The sequence below is a fragment of the Typopeltis vanoorti genome, chromosome 18 (genome assembly GCF_054136105.1).
Source record: "Typopeltis vanoorti isolate ZY-2024b chromosome 18, IOZ_Tvanoo_1.0, whole genome shotgun sequence".
Taxonomy (NCBI): Eukaryota; Metazoa; Arthropoda; class Arachnida; order Uropygi; family Thelyphonidae; genus Typopeltis; species Typopeltis vanoorti.
Genome location: NC_143566.1, coordinates 5,186,857 through 5,210,310, shown reverse-complemented (window position 1 = coordinate 5,210,310; position 23,454 = coordinate 5,186,857). Strand labels below are relative to the sequence as shown.

At 36.2% G+C, this 23,454-nt stretch overlaps 1 protein-coding gene across 4 annotated transcripts in view; it reads right to left on the bottom strand.

The window, feature by feature from the left end:
* Nucleotides 1–23,454, bottom strand: part of LOC150096465 (ankyrin repeat domain-containing protein 49-like) — a 192,390-nt gene that overhangs the window by 69,497 nt on the left and 99,439 nt on the right. For all 4 annotated transcript variants that reach the window (XM_090408370.1, XM_090408372.1, XM_090408371.1 and 1 more), the window contains exon 3: nucleotides 180–340. In XM_090408370.1, coding sequence (XP_090264496.1) covers nucleotides 180–340 — 161 coding nt within the window. The remainder of the gene's footprint in view (nucleotides 1–179; nucleotides 341–23,454) is intronic.

Genomic DNA, 23,454 nt, shown 5'->3' with positions numbered 1-23,454 from the left:
TGAAATTCAAGATTACAGTTAGAAATAGTGAATTGTTTTTCCCACCATCTTCCCACCTTGCTGTACCAGTTAAAATATTCTTGAAATGGCTTTATATAAACTGGGTATATTCATAGATCATGGGAAGAACTCTATTTGTATTCAAATAGTTTAAAATTAAAAAAGAACTAAATCATTACCTTTATAACTTCAAAATTATTATTGTAACAAGCTCTGTGTAGCGGAGTGTAAGAATCAAGGTCTCTAGCATTCACTAATGCGGGATTTTCTTCAAGCAGAAACCTTAGTGTTTCTACTTCATTTTTTTCTGCTGCCCATAAAATCCACTTTTCAGGATCTTCTAAAAAAAAAAAAAAAGCAGAATATGAAACAAGAATACAAAAGTACATTATATAAATGGAATGCACAGAACTTTTTCATAGGGTTTCTTAATATTGGCTTTAGGATTTTATCAAGCCTAAAGTCAAAATATACAGCATAACAACTGCATTAAGCTTATTCACTATTAATGACCAAATAGTTATTCACTATATTCATGAAGTACAAGGTAAGTTCTAAAAGTTTCTGGCCTGACAGACAAAATTCGCACCAATTTTAAAATGCCATGCACGACAGATAGCATCATTTATGAGGAACTTAGTGTACCAGTTTCAACTCTCTACCTGCATCATTCAGTTGAAGGCACTCGTTTGACTAACACTTGGCATGCTAATCGGCTGTAATGTTAAAATTGAGTGCCATGCTGTGATAAAGTTTTTCACTAAAGAAGGGCTTTCTCCAAGTGCTATCAAACAGTGATTGGATGGTATTTATGAGAAAGCTTCCCCTTCATATTTCACTGTGAAGGAATGGGCTAAACAGTTTCGCCTAGGAAGAGAGACCATCGAACATGATCCTTGTGATGGTTGGTCTGTGGAAGTGATGACTGAGGAAAAGGTCTCTCTTGCTGAGGAGGAACTGTTCAATGACAGATGGCTGAAGCTGAAAAGAAATCTCAGCAAGTTGCAGCTTTCTATAACAACTGTCTTTCGCATCATTCACGAGAAGCTTCACGACTTGTTCCTTCAAGTTCTTAGAGTTTTGCCAATCAGATAGAGGTGCTGGAATCCATTGTCACCAGGGATGAAACCATGGTCCTTTATCATGATCGTCTTTCGAAAAGGGAATCCATGGAGTGGCACAAAGAGGCAAAGTACTGCCTAGAAAAGCCAAGGTCACTCAAGTCCACCAAGAAAATCATGGCCACAGTCTTTTGAGATTGCTGGGGAATTCTCTTAATCGACTTCAAGGAGAGGAATACCAGCATGAATGCAGAGTATTATCATTCACTCCTGCGCAAATTGTGTGATGCCATAAAGGAGAAGAGATGAGGAATGATGAGTTATGGTGTTCGCCTGCTTCATAACAATGTTCCAGTCCATACGGCTATTGTTGCAAAAGCTGCAGTGAAGGATTGTGGCCTCCAGGAGATTGAACCCCAGATCTAGCACCCAGTGACTAATACCTCTTCGCGAAACTGAAGAAAGACTGCAGAAGAAAATTATGAGGCCTCATAATTTTCACCTCATTGCAGATGACAATGTGATGAAAGACGCAGTTTTAGGCCATTTTGCAGACAAAAATACAGGCTCTTTTCAAGAGCATAGAAATGTTAATTCAATGATGTGAACAGCTGTTGAAGTAAAGGGAGATTATGTTGAAAAGTGACACAGTTGTTTTCTTTCTATTGCCACAAAAAGTTAATCAAGCCAGAAACTTATGGAACTACCCTAGTAGCAAGTTTACTAATTATACAGAGGTTCTCACAACAGGTAGCATTACTGTGTTGCAACAGCATTTAACTGCATAATCTACAGGGCTCAATGCATCATATAATGATTACAAAGGCTTCAGATGCTATGTAAAAAACAGTACTGCACTTGCTTCTCATGAACAAGAATATTCACTGCAATATAAGAACAAAAAAGTGGACTAACATCATTAAGTAATATTGTGTCTCTTCAAGAAAGCATGGGAAATGTGAAGAGGAAACCTGGATGGGGAACAAACAGCATATTGACAAAGAAAAATTGCTACTTGAAGTACAAATCACTAAAAATTAGAAGGCAGAAATCAAATTAACTAGTGATGCAGAAGTCACAGCAAGAACTACTATTATCCAGTTAGACATCATAAACTATTTTCACTAAAAAAAAAAAAAAAAAGAGAGAGAGAGAGAGAGAATTCTCAACATTTAAAATATGCAAAGTGAAACTCAGTTCACTTTGCATATTTTTTATTTCAGATTTCTGATCTGAAATAAAATCTGATCTGAAATACTTTATGCCTAATCTTTATGACTAATCTGAAATAATTTATGCATAAATTATTTCAGATTAGTCAAGTTTCAACTTGTATGGCTTAAATGCAATCTGAATCTTGTATGACATACAAGATTCAGAAATATTTAGAACTAAAATATGCAGTTAAGAAATATTTTGGAATGTACATTATAAACTAATGGAATAGAATGTTTATATTAGAATTACACAAATTTTTTCCCTAAGTATCAAGGGCATCTACAAATACGAATTCATAATTAAGCAAGATATAACATAAAAGTATAAAAGTCTCAATAATGCAAATGTGTTAGCAACGTACAAAATAAGACAATCCAAACTGCTCTTTAGTACTATAGGATGTCCAGATTAGACCTCCCTAGTTTCAAAGAATGGTAAAAAATTAAAATGCAGAAATATGTAAGGTTTGGGTTGTTCAAACATTCTAGAGACTCTACAAGTTTCATCCAGAATTTCTTTTTTTTACAAAAACTTAGTGTTCCTTATCATTTGTATGATTTCGAGATCATGGTCCACTTAAGTAGTAGTAACACGCTGAAACTACGGTCAAATGTGGACACCTTGTATTTATATATGTTATTTAAAAAAAGGATTAACTAGAGAGGTATTTTTTTATGCGACTCCCACCCAAAAGGGTGTGAAACCTAAAACAGATTAATAATATGGGGGGGAGCTAAGGATTTTTTTTTTTAAATTAAGTATAGTTTCTGAGAAAATTCCCATGTTACTCCTCTTAAACACTATTAATATAATTATGGCTATTATAGCCTGTTTTTGTTTAGGAGTGTCCCTTATTTTAATACATTGGCTAACATTACTTAAAAAGGGGTATATATATATTTTTAGGGCATTATGGGTGAGTATAGAAGGCAATTATGGCAGAATAAAAGAGGTGGAAAAATATGGTATACACACATGGAGAGGGCACTAGTGGGTCAAGTGCTACGGACGTGTTTTAAAGAGCTCCTGATTCAGATAAGTTTTACTAGGAATAATTAAGTATATATGCGTAATTGTTTAAGTAAGAGTGGCTCTAAACGTTGTACGCTACCGATATTATTAGTGTGGGGTTTTTTTCTTGCCTAAACTAAATACGAAAACATTAATATTAGACCTAGTAACCTGCAGAGAAAAAAAAAATGGCAGCGGCATTGTCATTCCATGATTTTAATTTGGATTTCAGTCGGTTCGTTAAGTGTGAGGTCTGTTATATGTATTCCTTCGATTACATAAATGATTTGTGGATGTTTAGTGCGGATGGAAGAAGGGTGTGTGCGAAATGTGACCTGAAAGAGGAAATGATGAATGCGAATAGGAAGTTGATGACAGAAAGTGCTAGTACCGATTGTGTCGCGAGTGCACGTTTGAAAGAGAAGGATGGTGATAAAGACAGGCGAAAAAATGTTAAAAAATCAGGAAAAAAGAAAAAGAGCGATTTGACAACTGTAACGGTTGTTAAAAGGGACGAAAGTGAGGCAGAAAGAAACGAAATCGAGAGAACGAATGAAAGTAGAAATGGCATGATGCAGAAATCGCAAGTAAAAAAATCGAAAGACTGAATGATAGCGAAAAAAGAATGACTGATGGCGAATGTTGGAACGAAAGTACTGAACCAAAGAAAGATGAATGACAGTAAAAGTGAGAAGAACAACAGCGAAAGCTGGACGCATGTTAGTCTGAAAGTACGGAAACAAAGAAAGATATGTGAGAGTGAAAGTGAGAAGAATGATAGTGAAAGTTGCACGTATGTTGGACCGAAAGTATGGAAACAAAGAAGGATGAATGAGAGGGAAAGTGAGAAGAGGGGGTCGAGAGTTAGAATGTTAGAAAGATTTAATGATAGAGATAATGTGTCGCGAGGTTCGGAAGGTAAATTGCATTGGATGAAGCAAGAAATGAAATGGATGCGGAATGAAATTAAGAGAATTCAGGTCAAAACTATTAAAATAAATCATGATGGCATGAAAGAGTTAACAAAAGATGAGTGAGTGGCATTGTATGGCGACTCCATTATTAAAGGTGTGCTAGAGGATAAAATACACAAGGTATGTTTTCCAGGCGGTAAAATGAGTAGAGTGATTGAGGCATTGAATATGAGGCGGGAGCGAGCAAAAGAGTTAATTGTATTAATTGGTACAAATGATTTGAGAGAGAACAAAGAGCATGTCAAAATGAATGTCAGGAGACTGCTTGGAAAGATAAAAGAGAATAGTGTGACAGGAAGGGTAGTCAGTGTGTTGCCTAGGTATGATTGTGGTGAAATCAGGCGGAGAGCAAGGATTATGAATGACATTCTGGCTGAAATGTGTGAGGAGATGGGAGTACAGTTTGTTAATGTGTGGAATGACTTTGAGGGACGAAGTGAGCTGTATGGGAGCGATGGACTGCATTTGAGTGGTTATGGTGTGAGTCGCTTGGAGAGACTGCTGCTGGAAAGTGGAGAAGTGAATAGAGAAAATGAATCATATCGAGAGGGGAGTGATGTGGAAGAGCAGGAGAGTAAGACAGGAGAGATTGAAGGAGTGGAAATGAATGGGGAAGTGAGTGGTATGAGTATAGAAAATGAGAGAATAGGTGTGCAAGAGGAGCAGGAAAACGTGGAGGTTCAGGGTGGACAGGGATACACAGCATGAGAAAGGTGGATGCTCCAAGAGGAGGTGAGAGCATGTGTAGGCAGGAAAGTAATGGGATGATCAGGGATCAAAAGGAAACAGATGGAATTGCAAAGGGTTCTAAAATGAAGAAGCAAAAAGGGAAATGGCCCCAGTCCAGCATAGAGAGATCACATCGAGTGAGTGGTATCAGTGGAACTGGCTGTAGATGCAGAAATGAGTTGTTGTGTTTGTATACCAATGCTAGAAGTATAAGAAACAAGGCAGATGAAATGGTTGCACTAATTGAGTCTGTGCACCCAGAGATTGTCGGAATAAGTGAGACATGTTTAGATGAGGATGACATCCTGACAGGAATAGAGATGGAAAGGTATGATGTGTTTCGTGAGGATAGAAGGGGTAAAGAGGGAGGGGAGTGCTATTGATGATAGAGAAAGAGTTATGTCTCTTTCTCTTACAAGGTAGAGATGCAAGAGGGAAATGGGGCCAGTGGTTTTGAGGCAGTATGGAGATAAAGGTGAATAGAATCAAATACTTGGCGAGATGTTGTAATAGACCTGGTAATGTGGATGGTGGTGATAGTGAAATATATAGTCAAATAAGCCAAGCAAATAAGAAAAGGGTGATTTTAATTATGGCAATATAGACTGGAATGAAGAGATAGCAACTGGAAGTAAAGAAAATTAGTTTCTTGAGTTTTTGAGGGAAAACTACCTCAGACAGTATGTAACAGAGGGAACACGAGGATTAAGAGTCTTGGATTTGGTCATCTCATCGGAGGATGTAATTATCAATGAGGTATCAAATCATCCACTAATTGGTGAAAGTGACCATGAGGTGATTACCTGGGTTGTTGCCAGCAGTGCAAGGACCCCTGTGATAAAAAGGGTATATGTGGAACTACGAGGGGGGGGGGGGAACTACAGAGGGAACACGAGGATTAAGAGTCTTGGATTTGGTCATCTCATCGGAGGATGTAATTATCAATGAGGTATCAAATCATCCACCAATTGGTGAAAGTGACCATGAGGTGATTACCTGGGTTGTTGCCAGCAGTGCAAGGACCCCTGTGATAAAAAGGGTATATGTGGAACTACGAGGGGGGGGGGGTGATTATGAAGAGCTCAGGAGACAGCTTGCAGGTGTAGCATGGAATGAGGAGTTAGCTGGAAAAGAGATCAATGAAGCTTGGAGGATTTTCAAAAAATATTTAGTAGATGCAATGTCTAAATGTATACCATGGGTGAGAAGGTTAAATAAGGTAGGTGTGAGATGGATGAATAAAGAGATTAAGCATGCAATACAGAGAAGAAGGTCATTGTGGAGGCAGCATAAGAGAAGTGGAAGTAACCAATTTTATGAGGTCTACAAAGACCAGGCAAGGAGGGTGACTTGGTTGGTGAGAGTAGCTAATGAAGCTAAAAAGAATCCTAGGGAATTCTTTTGATATGTAGCCAGCAAAAGAAAGAATGATTATGGAAGGATGACACTGATTGGAGGAAATGGTATAAAGACAGCTGTTGCAGAATGTGTGGTGGAGATACTTAATGAGCAGTTCATAAAGATCTTTCAATCTTGTGAATGTGACTTCATGGAGAGATTAAGAGCAGTTGACGATGGGGAGGAGAGACTGACTGTAAGTGAGCAAGAGGTGGTTGGGGAGTTGAGTAAACTAGATGTAAAAAACGCTGTGGGACTTGATAATATATCACCGCGTATTCTGAAGGAATGTGCCAGAGAGTTGACACCTGCCTTGACATTTTTTTTAATACGAGTCTTGCACTTGGTCAAGTTCCTAAAGATTGGAAGGAGGGCAAGATTGTACCACTTCATAAAGGAGGTGATCGAACTCAAGCATCAAACTATAGGCCTATCTGTGTGTCAGGTGTTGTGGTTAAGTTGTTGGAGAAGCTTGTGAGAACTAAGATCCCGAATTGGGTTGACAACAATGGTATAATCTTTGATGGACAGCATGGATTTGCTAAAGGGAGGTCGTGTTTTAGTAATCCACTTACTTATTACAATAAAGTGACTGCTTCCCTGGACAGAGGAGAAGGATACATAGTAATATACTTGGATTTCGCAAAAGCTTTTGATAGAGTACCTCATGATAAGTTCACAGTCAAACTAGAGCAGATGGGGTTGGATATTAGATTAGTGCATTGGATTGGAGACTGGCTATCTGATAGGTATCAACAAGTTGTGTATGGGGGTGCAATATCCAAGAAAAGGAAAGTCACTAGTGGAGTGCCTCAGGGATCTGTTTTAGGGCCATTACTATTTAACTCGTATATTAATGATGTTGGCGAAGATTTGGATGGAGATATTCAGTTGTTTGAAGATGATGCAAAGTTGGGATGAACCATAAATAGTAGTGAAGATGTTGTGGCCTTGCAAGAAGACCTGAATAAATTGAGTGATTGGGCAAGCAAATGGGGATGTGAGTTCAATGTTGCAAAATGTAAGGTTTTAAAATTTGGAAAACAAAGATAGGATGCAAAATTTATGCTTGGTCAGAATATATTGTTGGAAGTAGAGGAGGTAAGGGATCTGGGGGTGATGGTGGATAGGGATCTAAAATTTCGGGGACACATCGCTAAAATTGTGAAGACAACACAAAGACTTCTGGGAATGACGCGGAGAACACTGACGTGTAGAAGTAGGGAGATTCTTGTTCCATTGTATAAAGCTTTGATTAGGCCACACATGGACTATTGTGCCCAGATTTGGTCACCTGGTTTTCAGAAGGATGAAGAGATGTTGGAAAGGGTCCAAAGGCGACTGCCTAAGGTAGTTTCTGACCTCTGGAATGTCGACTATGAGGAAAGATTGAAAAGATGTAATTTGCAGAGTCTAGTGGAGAGAAGGAAGAGGGGAGATATGATAGAGACCTACAAGTTGGTAAGGGGTTGTTATAGGATCAATGGTGGAGAGGTTCTACAGAGAATAGTGGGAGATCAGGGGAGAACCAGAGGTCATCCCTGGAAACTGTATAAAGAGGGTGTGAGTAAGGGAGTGAGAGGCAGGTTTTTTTCGTGCAGACTTGTGAATGATTGGAATGCCTTGCCTGAGAGTATGGTGTCTGCAAGGAGTTTGAATGTGTTTAAGACGCAGTATGATGAGATGTGTGTGTGAGATAAAAGGGCCTCCTAGATGAGTCTTTGACTCCATGAGGTCTTGTTTAATAATAATAATAATAATATACCTTGTTTTTGGTTCTATGATGCCTTCCAATTCCAAGATCCTGCTGAAGGTTGTTTGTAAATGGGGGGGGGGGACATAGGGGTGTGTTTTGACGCAAGAAATAAGTTTGGAAACCCAAGTTACTATTAATAATATATATATATAAACAAAATACTTCGTTTCCCCCACACACACAAAAAATATGAGTGTATATATATATATATCTCATCATCATCATCATACGTATCAAGGATTTAGGCATAGTATGGCCTGTTCCGGCCTTAGAAGTCATCGTTGAATCGTTTAAAGGACGTCCTGGTTTTCTTTTTCCTAATGGCTTGTACTTTAAGGCTTGTTTTGGTAATCTTTCTGTTTTCATTCTTTGAACGTGTTCCATCCATTTATGTTTATATTTTTTAATTTTTTCAATTACTCACTCTTGGTTTAATTCTTTCATAATATCTTCGTTTCTTTTGTGATCAACCAAAGAACCAAATATTAACTGTTGTTAATATTTAGTTGTCTTTTTGTTTTATTGTCCAGATTTCGCTTCCATACATTAAGACCGGTAGGGCTAATGTATTGTATACTTTTAGCCTGGTTTGTTTTTGAACTAGGTTTGATTTAAATATAGAGTTAATTACTCCTGTTATTTTTAAATATTTTGCAATTTTTATGTTTATATCATTTTCATAAGTGATCATATATCCTAGGTAGTTAAATGAATTCACCCGTTCTAAGATCTTGTTATCTAATACTATTTTAGTTCTTGCTGGATCTTGTCCTTTAAAGGCCATAGTTTTTGATTTTTCCATTGATATTATCATACCATAATCTTTGGATATCTCATTTAGATTTAAAATAGCTTTCTGTAAGTTATCTTCAGAATTTGTAATTATTATTTGGTCGTCTGCAAAGAGGAGAGTGTTTAAGTTAACTGTAGGTGAAAGTTTAATTCCTTGATGTAAATTTTTACTCCATTTTATTATTATTTCATTTAAGTAGATATTAAAAAGAGTTGCTGAGAGGGGACATCCCTGTCGGACCCCTTGGTTTATCTCTCTTGTATATGATAGCTCATGATTTAATCTTATTTGTATTTGATTATTTTCATATATACTTGTGACAGCTTTTAGGATATTATTTGGTATTTGTCTTTCTTTTAATATGTTAAATAATATGTTTCTTTTAACTTTGTCAAATGCTTTTTCAAAGTCAATAAATGCAATATGTGTTTCTAAATTATATTCTCTTCTTTTCTCTATTATTAATTTTAGGCAGAAGGCTGGGTCTATACATGATCGTCCTTTTCTAAATCCATTTTGTACCTCTAGAATAAAGTTTTCAGAATATTTCATTAGTTTGTTATTTAAGATTCTGCTGTATATTTTGTAACATGAATTTAGTATACTGATACCTCTATAGAGTTTTTAATGGTCATCTCTATTACCTTTCTTAAAGATAGGAATCACAATTGCTTTTTTCCATTCTATTGGGGAGATACCAATTGAGTAAATTTTATTTAAAAATAATAAGTGTCTTCCTTTGAATCTTGTTCCTGCGTATTTATATAGTTCTGAACCTAGCTTATCTTCTCCAGGTGATTTTCCGTTTCTTGTTTCTTTCAGGCTGATTTCTAATTCTTCTTCAGTTATATCCTTTTTATTTTCGTTAATTGTTTGCCAGTTGCCTTTTTTAAAATATTTGTCTGTCCACAGTTCTGTGTAGTAATTTAGAAATTCTTCTCATTTCAATTCAGTGTTTAATTTTATGTTTTCTTTGGTATCTGCATTTAGGTGTTTCAAAATCTTATATACATTGGGTCTTATTTTATATAAATCATGTTCTAAATTAGAAACAAATTTATTCCATTATTCTCTATGTCTTTTTCTGACTTCTCTTTTAGCTATGGCTCTTATTCTTTTATATTCTATTTCATCTTCTAATCTTTTACGGCTTAACCATTTGTGATAGGCTTCTTTTTTCTTTTTGATTATTTATTTGATTGCATCATCCCAGATCTTCAGTTTTTTTCTTTTATTGAATTTTCTGGTCTTTCCTAAGCTTTCATTTGCTGCTGCATTTAGTATCGTTTTTATATTAAGCCATTCTATTTCTATTTCTTCATTTTGTTTTATTTTATCTAGATACTGGTTAATTCTTTGTTCATATAGCCATTATACATTTGTGTCATTCAACAGTCTAGTTTTATAAACAAATGTTTCAATTTTTCTTTCTGTTCTTGTTACTTGTAGCCATTTAGGTGGTAATCTTAATTTTATTTTAACAAGGAAGTGGACACTGCTTATTTCATATCCTCTGTGAACTCTAACATCTAGTGAAAATTTTGATGTCTTTTCATTTAATATGAAGTAATCTAATATTGATTTCCATCCTCTTGCTGCCCAAGTATATTTATGTATGTCTTTATGTTTATAGAATGAATTCATTATTTTTAGGTTATTATAAACTACAAAGTCAATCAATTTTTTACCATTTCTGTTTAGAGTGTGTTCTCCATGTATTCCTATATTATTATTAATTTTCGTGTTTCCAATTCTTGCATTTAAGTCTCCTGCTAAAATTATGTAATCATTTTTATTTATTTTATTATATATGTTTTGTAGCTGATTATAAAAATCAATATTATCCTGTTTTCTTCCTTCTTCTGGGGCATATAAACCAATTATTGTTAAATAGCCTGTATCTATTTTTATTCTAGCTTCTATTATTCTTCCATTCCATAATTTATAATGTTTTAACTGTTTTGAAAGGGAGTTATGAATCCAAATCATGACTCCTGCTTGTGCTCTTTGGTCTCTGTCGACTCCACTGTATATCACATTAAAATTTTCGGTTCTCATAGTTCCTTTTAATTTCTTTTTTGTTTCAGTGATTACTGCTATTTTAAAATTTCTTTCATTTAATAACTGGTCTAATTCTATTTCTTTATATGCTATTCCTCTTACATTCCAGTTTGCTATGTGTATTATATTTTGTCGTTTCCATTTTCGTTTTCCCTTTTCCATTCCAGGGTCATTTCCCATAGATTCATTCCAATTATCTTTTTCTGTCAGCTTACAAGTATGGTTATGTTCTCCATGTCAGGAGACTAGCCTGACGATGGAATAGTTCAGTGGTAGGGCTGCTACCTTAAGGCTTCTGAACTCGCCTTCTTCCGAATTTAAATCCATAGGAGGAATAGGGTATATTGAAGGGGAAAGGGTAGATTATAGAAGGAATATAGTAAGGTTTATAGAGAGGACATAGTTGTAAGGCCAGAAACGAAAAGACCCCATGGCCCTCGAGTACTCTAATAGCACAAGGGTCATAAAGTATCATGACCCTTGTGCTATTAGATAAGGCCTTATAGGAAAAATAAATGTAAGTGGGTCTTCCTCAAAGTAGAAGAGGGGGAGAGGCTAGGGGTCCATGGGAGTGCCGCTTCCCTTACAATCAAGATGATTGCCCCTTATGGCCCTGTTGGTCCACGAGTCCTTATTCAGTATATTCGGACCACCCCACCATATATATATATATACACACACACGCACGCGCATGTACACACACACACACACATGGTGGGCTCCCCTATCCGCCACTCAGGGGATGTGCTCTCCAGGGGTTACAGGGTCCCCTGAGATATATATATATATATATATATATACATTTTTTGTGGGTGGGGGGGAATGAAGGGGAAGGGCTTATGTGGAAACTGGGACAGGGGTTAACGGGGTGTGGACCGTTTCGGTCGTCGTCTGACCATCATCGGAACCTTGTCGGAATGAGTGTATGGCTATGTCAAGGCTGCAAGGTGCATCTGTTTTTTTTTTTAAATATTTAATTGTCTTTATTTTTTTAAATTTTTTATTTTGTTCCATTGTCCAGGAAACCTCCTGAGAGAGATCAAACAAGGAACTGCAGATCTCCAATAAACAAAGGAGTCTCACATCAAGCAATAAAATTCCAACCAAAACACAATCACAAATATCAATACCCATGGATGTTTGCGATTGTCTTCAGATTTGGCTTGGTTGGATTGAGAGGTTAAACTTCTCACAAAGAGGAAAAAACCAATCAGGTCTATTCAGACTGAGGCAATGTAACAAGGTTTCACAGCTTTCTTTATAGAACTGCTCCATAAGAAAACGTTTTTATTTAATACAGGCCTTTTTCCAAAGAATCCTATGTTTGGAAGAGATAACATTCAGCAAGTCCAGATTATTCTGGCTATGGAATCTAATATAGTTGGAATGTGCACTATGATGATGAACATCACAACTATATTAGATTCCACAGTCAGAATAATCTGGACTTGCTGAATGCAATATCTCCTCCAAATGTAGGATTCTTTGGGGGAAAAAAAAAACAAAAAAAACTGAAGTATACGATGGTCCTACATAAATCGTGTAGGACCATCCTGTTTACTTACAGCTAGCAAGTCCTTACTTTTATATCAACTTCACCAGGCTAAAAAAATTTCCCTAGCTGTCATAAACAAAAATTTCTGGTCAACTCATAACTGCCAAGATACTGTCTCTAGAGTTGTTTTAATATATGGAAAATAGAGGGAATGATATGATATTCCCATAATGTCATTTCCTTAATAACATTTTTCCTAAACTTCAATTATGTACAGATATGTTGATGATATATTTTCAATATTATTATTATTATTATAGTAACCTCAATGGAGTCAATAGACTCATCGTGAGAGGCCCACTGAACCATATTAAACTTTAAAATTATTTACGCTCCCTGCATTCACAATGTGCTCTGGCAATGCATTGAACTCGCTAATAATTCTCCAAATAAAACATCTACTCCTCACATCATTCTTTACATCTTCATACAACTTTCAGGGATGGCATCTTGTTCTTCCCATCTTACATCATAGACAGTGGGCTAAATTCTGAGGGCAAGTTGCAAGTGTTGCCAAGACTGCACATCATGTTGCTGCTATAATAAGTAAAACATGTAGGGATAAGGAGGTGGTAGTGCCTCAATGTAACTACGTAAGGCATTAGTCAGATCACACATGGATTATTATGCTGAAATTTGGTCACATCATTCTTTACATCTTCATACAACTTCCAGTGATGGCATCTTGTTCTTCCCATCTTAACATCCACTCTTTTCAGAATTCCTTCTGTATTTATCTGGTAGAATCTTTAAACCAACTTTAAGGTCTCAATCATGATTGAAGAGATATTCAGCAAACTCTGTAATCCACATTCCTTCAACCACTGTACATAACCAACACTCCACAGTCCCAATATTATTTTGATCATCATGTGTTTTTAGACTCTCTCTCTCTCTCTAGTGTTTCCACATCACAGTGAAAACTAGGTGACCAAATTTCAGCATAATAATCCATGTGTGGTCTAACTAATGCCTTACATATTTACATACAGGAACCACCACCTCCTTATTCCTACATGTTGTACTTATAATAGCAGTGACATGATGTGCAGTTTTGGCAACACTTGCAATTTGTCCTCAGAATTTAGTCCACTGTCTACAATCACCCCAAGTTCCTGAATCTCATCCACTAGCACATTTCCACTAAAATAAATATGATACATCCTAGAATTTAGTTCAGCTTAGAAGAGGAGAAAAACAATGAGCTGTGCTTTCTAGATTTATTGATTTTTCATCATTAGTAATGATGAAATTTTACTACTGATGGTAGTTTGCAATTCTCAGTTTTTCAAAAGGAAACACATACTGATCATTATATCCATACTCAAAAATTTGGAACTACTGAGACCCTTATTACATCATTTATGCTCAACTGAAGACCTATGCCAAGAACTGAATTATATCAAAACTTCTTTTTTAAACAGGCTTTCACAAGTCATTCAAGTCATGTGTAGACAATAATTTAAAAAAAAAAATAGTTCAACACATATGACAAACCATTTTTAAAACTTATCATTAAAGCATTTAACAGATTTGGGCTCCTGGTCTCTAGAACAAATCTCTCAAATTCCACTTCCATATATTAAAAGAATTTCTGACATACTGCAAAAGTTCTAAGACTCCTTCAACACTGTAATTCTCTTTTCATCCTATTGGAAAGATTTCTATCTTCCTTTCCTCACCTAAAGACACGCATCCTCTGCTCAGATTTCTAGGTGTTTACCAGATCCTTGCTTGTGTGGCTTGTCTTTCTTTAGACAATCTGGTCTAGCTGAACATTCTATCTCAACACATAAGCTACTTTGAAAAAAAAAAAAAAGCTTTTACACATAAGTAGACTGCTTGTAGAATGGTTAGACAAAGAGAGCAGCAAGGCCTTTCTACATTGAATAATGTATCATTCCAATTTAAACAGATGGGATTGGCTTCATTTATCCCCTTTATGGGAAATATTGCATCAATCTTCATAAATTCTTAATTATTGTCTTGTTATATTTATGTATATGTTTAATTTAATTAGGAATTTGTTGACAGTTTGCTGCCTTACTTATGATGCTTTTAAAATATTCTGTTATCTGCATTTTAACTGTATTCCATTGTCAATGTACTAAAGATGCCCTAGATGCTAAAGCGAAAATGATACTTCTATTAAAGTTATTTCACGTAAGCTTGTTTCCATATTTCATTTCTATAAACGTGAAAACTTACATAACTATTTTGAAACAGTATAATGGGATTGTCTGCACTCTGGCTCTACACTGGGTAAATGAGGTTACACCACTGAAATATCCCAACATGCCATACAGTGAAAACACATCTCTCAAATTGAGATCTAATTTCCAAGATAATGAAAGCAAATTACATTGCTCTGAATGCACTCTACTTTACACACTATAAACACAAAAAGACTAATCTCATCCACCTAGCATTTAAATAAAATAAATTACTTATTTTACTCTCAAACCAATCCACTTCACGCCTTATTCATCATTAACCATGTGACAAAATCATAGCATGCTTTTCACCTTCTTTATTATATGATGACGATTTCCTCAAAGCTGCCAACACATCATCATACTGCTGGCCTGCCAGGCATTACTGCAGATTTTTTTAATTTGTCTACCCGTTTCTTTTTTTAAATCCATCATTTTTTAAGTTATTGTCTTTTACTATTTTCATTTATTTGTTTCAATTTTACTATTTTCATTTATTTGTTTCAATTTTACCATTTCATCTTATTCATTGGTTCTACATTTTTATGTTATTTCACATTATATATATATATATATATTATTATTATTATTTTATTTATTTATTTATTTTTTTTTTTTGCACCATTATCAAATTCCATGCAATGTAAGATATGCACCTTCATTCTTCAGGAAAAGCTAGGTAGGTCTAAAATTTCATCTTCTAATATAAAATATTTCATGACTACCTTATTTTTGGTAATATTAATCTGTTGTAATACATAGCCTACCATTCAGATATATAAGGAGAGCTCCATTCCAGTTAAATAAGCTTTGCTGTGCACATCATAAAATAAACATGGGTTTTTCAATGTTAGCGACAAACTTTATAGTGCTAAATTGCTATAAACAGAGCTTAAAACCATATCTCTACAAAGGCAAAAATACAAAAATAAATAACATTACTAAAGCAAATATTCAAAATGGCTGCCTTGTTCTTAAATGCAGGCACGTGATCTTTTCACCAAAATGGAGGCAACTCTTCAAAGCATGGAATTACTGACTTCTGTGATGTTTGTCTTCAGTTAAAGAAAGATAGTGAAATTATCTCTATCTCATTACTCTATCCCTGGTTCCAGTGCTCCCTCGCATTCTTCTCATTCCCTTTCTCCTGCTATTTCGATTCTTTCCTCTTCTATCATTCCCATAACTCTCTCTCATTACTTCTCTTCCTATTCTCTCCTCTTCTCTCATTCCCATAACTATAGCAATAAGGGAATCGAATTTCTAGAATTCTTGAGGGACAAATGTCTTAGGCAACATGTAATAGAGGGAACAAAAGGCTCAAGACTTTTGAATTTGGTCATAGCATCAGAAGAGTTGATAATAACTGAGATGACATCTCTCTCTCACCAGTTGTAAAGAGTGACCATGTGGTTTCGACTTGGAAGATGAATAGACATGCAGGAGTATCAAAGAGATGGGAACGTATGTGGAATTATAAAGCAGGTGATTATTAGTCTTAGATATCAACTTGGGGAAGTTTCGTGGAGGGAGGAATTGGAAGGCTGGGATATCATTAGTGTTTGGGAAATTGTGAAGGAATATTTGTTAGCAGCAATAGTAATCTCTATTCCACAAATGAAGAGGACACAATTTGGTGTAAAGTGGATGACAAACAATATTAAACAGGAACTGCATGTGAAAAAGAGGCCATAGAAGAGATATAAGGAGACAGGTGAAGAGCAGATGCATGAAGAATATAAGACACAGGCCAGGAGAGTGACTAGTATGGTAATGAAGGCGAAACTGGAATATGAGAAGAGACGGCCCAAAGATCCAAAGGAAATCCTAGGAATTTTTTAGCTATATGGCCAGTAGGAGGAGAAATTATTGTGGAAGAATGATATTGTGGGATAGAAATGGGAATACAGTGACTGATGCAGAGAACACAGTGGAATTGTTTAATGGACACTTTATTGGAGTATTTCATATGGTGAAGTAAGTTTTAATACTAGAGGGGCAGGGCAGGTTCAAGGTGCAAAAGAAGAGTGTTCTAAATACTGAGTATTCTGGATGTCAGTTAAGCTGTGGGACTGGATGGTATTTCACCACGAGTTCTGAGAGAATGTGCTAAAGAACTAGCAGCTCCTTTCACCTGGATTTTCAATGAATGTCTAGCAATGAGAAAGGTGGCTAGGGAATGGAAGGAAGGTAAGATAGTGCCATTGTATAAGGATGGTAGCACACTGGAAATGTCTAATTATAGGCCAGCTGTGTCTCATCAGTAGTTGTTAAGATCTTGGAGAAATTAGTGAGGGACCGAATACAGCATTGGATAGATGAAGATAATGTTATCTGTGAGAGTCAACATGCATTTGTTAAGGGGCGCTCTTGTTTTTGCTAGCCTTCTATAATAAAGTTACAAGAGCAGTAGATAAGGGAAAGGCACATACTGCCATTTTCTTGGATTTAGCAAAGGCATTCAACAGGGTGTCACATGATAAGCTGATATTTAAGTTGCAGCACATGGCTTTGGATGTCAGGTTGGTCAAATGGATTCAGGATTGGTTGTCCAATAGGTATCAGAGAGCTGTGTATGCTGGGGCAGTTTCAACAAGGCAGAAAGGTTACAAGTGGGGTCCCACAGTGCTCAGTACTGGGACCTATATTTTTTAACCTTTATATTAATGACATTGTCAGTGGATTGCAGGGGGATATTCAGTTGTTTGACGATGATGTGAAGCTGGGAAGAGTTATTAGTAATAATGCAGATGTGGTAGCCCTGCAAGAGGATTTGAATAAGCTAGACAGATGGGCAAATGAATGGGAGTTGTCATTTAATGCAGCAAAATGTAAGGTCTTGAGGTTTGGGACACTTCATGCTCTATTGGAGGAGTTGTACTAGAGGAAGTAGGGGAGACAAGAGATCTGGGATTGATGATTAATAGAAACCTGAAATTCAGGAGACATATTGCGAAGGTGGTGAAGATAACACAGAGGACTGCTGCAATACTCAGAAGGATGCTGACCTGCAGAGATAAAAGAGTTATCATTCCATTGTATAAGATCCTGATCAGAGCACGTTTAGGCTACTGTTCTCAGATTTGGTCCCCAGGATTTGAAGGGGATAAATTAACTGTGGAATGGGTATAGAGGCAGATAACAAAGATGGTTTCAAGATTGTACAATGTTAGTTATGAGGATCGGCTGAGGGAATGTGGCCTGCAGAGTTTGGTAGATAGAAGGAGAGGTGATATGATTGAGACTTTTAAACTGTTGAGAGGTGGTTACAGAGTTGACACTGGGGAGTTCTTTTGCTTTGTTGAACAGTGGGAAGGAGTGATAACAATGGGCCATCCCTGGAAGTTACAAAAGGAAACTGTGAGCAAGAGGATGAGGAGTGGTTTCTTTACATGGAGGGTGGTTGAACTGTGGAATGCACTGCCTGATAGAGTGATGAGAGTGAGAATGCTCAATGAGTTTAAGGAGTGGTATGATAGACTTTGTGTTTCCTAGGAGAAACCTCCAGCAAGGAGTCTCGATAGACTTTGTGTTTCCTAGGAAGGACCTCCCGCGATGAGTCTTTTCACTCCATGGAGACCTGAATAATAATAATTCAGTTCCTCAATTGTGTGAGGCTTATTTTTATACACTTGCCTTTCAGGTAACCCAATAAGAAGAAATCTGTCAGTGACAAATCAGGCAACCTTGGTGCCAAAGTCCTTTAGAAATCAGTCTGTCATGAAAATATTCTTCCAAAAATTGCATTGTTTCATTTGATGTATAGCAAGTGGCCCCATCTGGCTAAAATCGGCAGTCTCATTCTTCAATGTCAAAGAGGGCAATAAACTGGGTGATGATGTCTTAATACAGTGCACTGTTCAATGTCATCTCAAAGAAAATGGGCCCAACAATATGATGGTGTGATACTGTACACCACACTCCGATTTTCAGAGAATGCAAGGGCGTTTCATGGAAAACATGATTTTTTTCCAACGACCAAATTCTGTTATTTTGGCTATTGACATATCCACTTAGGTGGATGCTTTATCACTGAAGAAAACATTGTCCAGCTCGTGAACTCCTTATTCTTCAAGCCGCAAACAGTATACAACACATTTTTCCTTACCCAGTATCTTCAATTCTTGAACTGAGTGAACACGGTACAGATGAAGCTTTAATTGTTTGGTGGCACTCCAAGTACTACCATTTAACATACCTGTCTGTGCAGAGAGTGTCTAAGACTTTTTGAAAGCGAATTATTATTATTACTTGACACCTCCAGGGAGTTCAAAGACTCATCAAGGGAGGCCTGGTCTACAACTTTGTCTCCACCACTAAAACTCCACCAACTGACCGCAACTACACCCAGGGGCTTGCCGACCATATGTGCAATGTGTGTAATGTACACAGGTGCCAGGATAGTAAAGGCGCCAAAGAGGAGGAAATACTTTAAAAAAAAACATTTTTTAAAGTGATTTTTTTTAATGGGGGATAGGGGCACCAGACACTACTGGCGTTCCCCTGACTACACCAATGCCATCTACTGCCGTCCACCACTAGTATTTCAACAAAGAAGCACAAACATCCATTCCCACGGTGAGATCTGAACATGCAGCCTTTTGGCTGGAGAGCAGATACTCTAACCACTCGGTCAACCAGGCCGGCTAATATTGCAACATGTCAGAAACTGCAGTCACTTTAGCCACAGTCAAAATGGAAAGTCTTCCATGCTACTGTTTGTCTGCAACTGATCCAGTTTTCCAAAAGTGTTTGATTAATCTCTTAACTGTCGAATTTTGAAAAACAACAGAGTTGGGATACTTCTGATGAAACTCCTCCACAACATTTGGCTAAGAATGTCAGGCAAAATAATTTGTTGCTCTTGGGGAAATACCATTTCACTTTCCTCATAAACAAAACTATGCAATGGATGCTCAATACCTGATACATGGTGAATAGATTACACGATATCAGGCAATAGTCCTAAGGTGCCATCTATAGGTGAAATGAACAATTAGAATAGAAAAACTTTTAATGCAGCTCAGCTTCATCTTTGATGTGTGAGAGATTGCAATCACCCTCTATATTATAGAGGGTCATTTTGGAAGGAACTCCTCGTTTATATGGCCTCGCAAAAATCCATAAAGAAGGTTATCCATTAAGACCCATCATGAATTGTATTGACTCTCCCACTTATCAAATTGCTAAATTTTGCCGTGAGGGCCACATTGGGTACTTCAGCACTGTTCAGCAGGCCGCAGTAAAAACAAACTCTAAAAGTAGATATATGAGTTTTATTGAACGCAGATAAAAACTGATTACAGAGTATGTGAGATTAAATTATCGTATATTAATGACAACAAACACTATCAGCAAATTCTCATATTTTTATCACAAATTATATTAAAACCATTAATGAATGATGTAACTGTGTTTGGGCTTTTAAAATCTTATTAAACTCAAGTTCAAATTTTGAAGTGCTAATTACAAGTAGCGATTTCAAATGTTCATCAGATAAATTTGCCTGTATTTTGACTTGATATATTTCATTCGGGAAAAAGTTTGTTCGCAAAGATACGTTGTCCCAAAAATCGAGATAAATTTACAAGCAAGATAATTACAGAGTATGTGAGATTAAATTATCATATATTAATGACAACAAACACTATCAGCAAATTCTCATATTTTTATCACAAATTATATTAAAACCATTAATGAATGATGTAACTGTGTTTGGGCTTTTAAAATCTTATTAAACTCAAGTTCAAATTTTGAAGTGCTAATTACAAGTAGCGATTTCAAATGTTCATCAGATAAATTTGCCTGTATTTTGACTTGATATATTTCATTCGGGAAAAAGTTTGTTCGCAAAGATACGTTGTCCCAAAAATCGAGATAAATTTACAAGCAAATTTCTTCAAATTTGAAGAAATTTGCTTGTAAAATTTTGTAAAATTCAAATTTTTTTTCTTCGTTAGTCCATTTTAACTGACCTTTTACAGTCAGAAAGACTGGAACTTGGATTACGGTTACTTTTTTCGGGAATATATTTTGAACACAATTTTAATTAATGCATTTGAAATCTATCAACACCCCGTGTGTGTTTTTTTTGCAGATTCTTATTGAAAAATTAGTGCAATTGGCGGGCCAGATAAAATCATATTGCAGGCCGCATTTGACCAGTGGGCAGTAGTTTGGAGACCCCTGTTCTAGATCATTCATCAAAAATTCAACAGATTTTCTTGAACAAATCAAGGATGTTCAAATCAAAGAGTCAGTTTTGATATTGTTTCCCTTTTTACCAATATCCCATTAGTTGACACTGTTTGTACATTGCAAAGATTTTTGAATTTGTTATACATTCAGGATATTTCAGCTGGAAAAACAAGATCTATAAACAAGTTATAGGTACTGCCATGGGTGGCTCTCTGTCTCCACCATTGGCAAACTATTTTTTGAAGCATCTGGAAAACACCTTGTTTTCATCCATTCATCCCCAACCCTCTCTTTGGTTTCGTTATGAAAATGATATTTTTGCTATTTGGCCACATGTTGAAGAGGAACTTACCACATTTCTACAACAGATAAATAGCCTTCACCCATGCATTCAGTTCACCATGGAAAAAGAAAAGTCTGGTAGTTTACCATTCTTGGACATCCTCCTTACACGCATATCCTCTGGTACTTTTCAATAAGTGTCTATCGAAACCTACCTTTACTGGCAGATACATCCTGGCAGATCAATATATTTCAGGCATCTCAGAACCTATTGGCAGAATTTTGAAGACGTATCATCTTATTCCCACATATTTTCCTATCAACAAAATTTCTCAATTGTTGCCATCTACAAAAGACAAACTGGCACCTCTATCATTAGCCGGTGTTTACCAGATACCATGTGAATGTAATTTATCATACTTTGGACAAACAGGCCGTTCTGTGGAAAAAAAGAATGAAGGAACATCAGTTTTATATCGAATACATGAAACCTCAAGTCTGGTCTAGCACAACATAGCATTGACACTAAACATAATATCCAGTGGGATAAAGCTTGTCTTCTCCACAGATGCAAGTTTAAATATGAACGCCTTTTCAAATAAAGTTGCGAAGCCTTTTTACATCGGCCGAATTTGAATTGAAATGACTGTCTCTTTCTCTCTCTCCCAAAAGTTTTGGGAGATTCTTATTTTATGCAACCATCAATGAAATAGTTTAAGAATTATTTAATAATATTTATTAATATTAATCTTCTGGCACACGGCAACAATTTTAATTGATAATCCACTGACTGTTCTGTACTTTGTATTCCATTCCTTTAACTGTATGTTCTACACTGATGATGTACTCTTACTTTCAGTACGAAATATTTGTACCTTTAATTCATTAAAGTTATTACTGTCGGTTTTATACGTGGTTATTAACATAATACTCCAGACTCTCTCCATTTCACCCAGTTGGTGTTCATTTGGCATACCACATCTTCATTGATGATACCATTTTTTGTATAATAATATTAAAAATAATATTAAAAACTAGTAAAACTACAGGGTGTCTACATTGGACCTACCTAGTTTCAAAGAACGGTAAAAAATTTAAATCTGGAAATATATAAGGTTTGGGTTGTTCAAATGTTCCAGAGACTCTACAAGTTTCATCCAGAATTTTTTTTACAAAATCTTGGTGAGTGTTCCTTCTCATTTGTACAATTTTGACACCATGGTCTATACACTTAAGTAGCAGTAACATGTTGAAAATAGGGAGGTCCAATGTGGACACCCTGTATTTTTGAAATTTACATAAGATGAAAGCTTCCAAAACTTTTAGGAGAAAGACAGCCATTCCAATTCCGGTGAGGCCAGTATTAAAAGGGCTTCACAACTTTCTTTGAAAAAGTGTTCATATTTAAAACTGCTTCTATGGAGAAGACAAGCTTCATCCCACAAGATATTGCTTAGTGTCAATACTATGCTGTGCCAATCCAGACTTTTGAGGTTTCAGGTATTTGATGTAGTACTAGATCAAATAATTTCAAGACATTCTAGATAGACAGAATGAACTGTTGCCCAAAGTATGTCAAATAATACCACATCAGATCTGGTAAACACCGATTAAAGATAGAAGTGACAGTGTCTTTTGTAGATGGTGACATATGGGAAATTTTGTTGATTTCTTCTTCACCTTAAGAACCTGGAATCCAGAACCATGAATATGATGCTGGATTCCAGTACATCATATTGATGTACTGGAATCCAGTACATCAATAGAATCACCAGGAAACTGATGAGTACTTGGGGATAAAGGTGGACAGAGAGCTGAAGATCAGAGGGCATATTGCAAAAGTTGGTAAAATAGTTCCAAGGATTACCTGGATGTTTAAAATTACTAACAAGTAAATATAAGGAGGTTATTATCCCTCTTTATAAGACTATGATTCAGTCACATCTTGACTACTGTGTACAGATTTGGTCACCTTGGTTTCTTTGAGATCAGGTGGTGGTGGTAAGGATTCAGAGACAAGTGACCAAGTTGGTCACAGGTTCATGGGTCTGTAGAATGCTGTCTATGAGTATAGGTTGAAGATGTGTGGATTGCAAAGTTTAGTTGAGAGGCAGAAAAGAGGGGACATTAGAAACTAAGTTATTAAAGGACTTCTATAAGACTGACACAAAGGAAATTTTTTAATACATGACAAAGTGTAGTTAG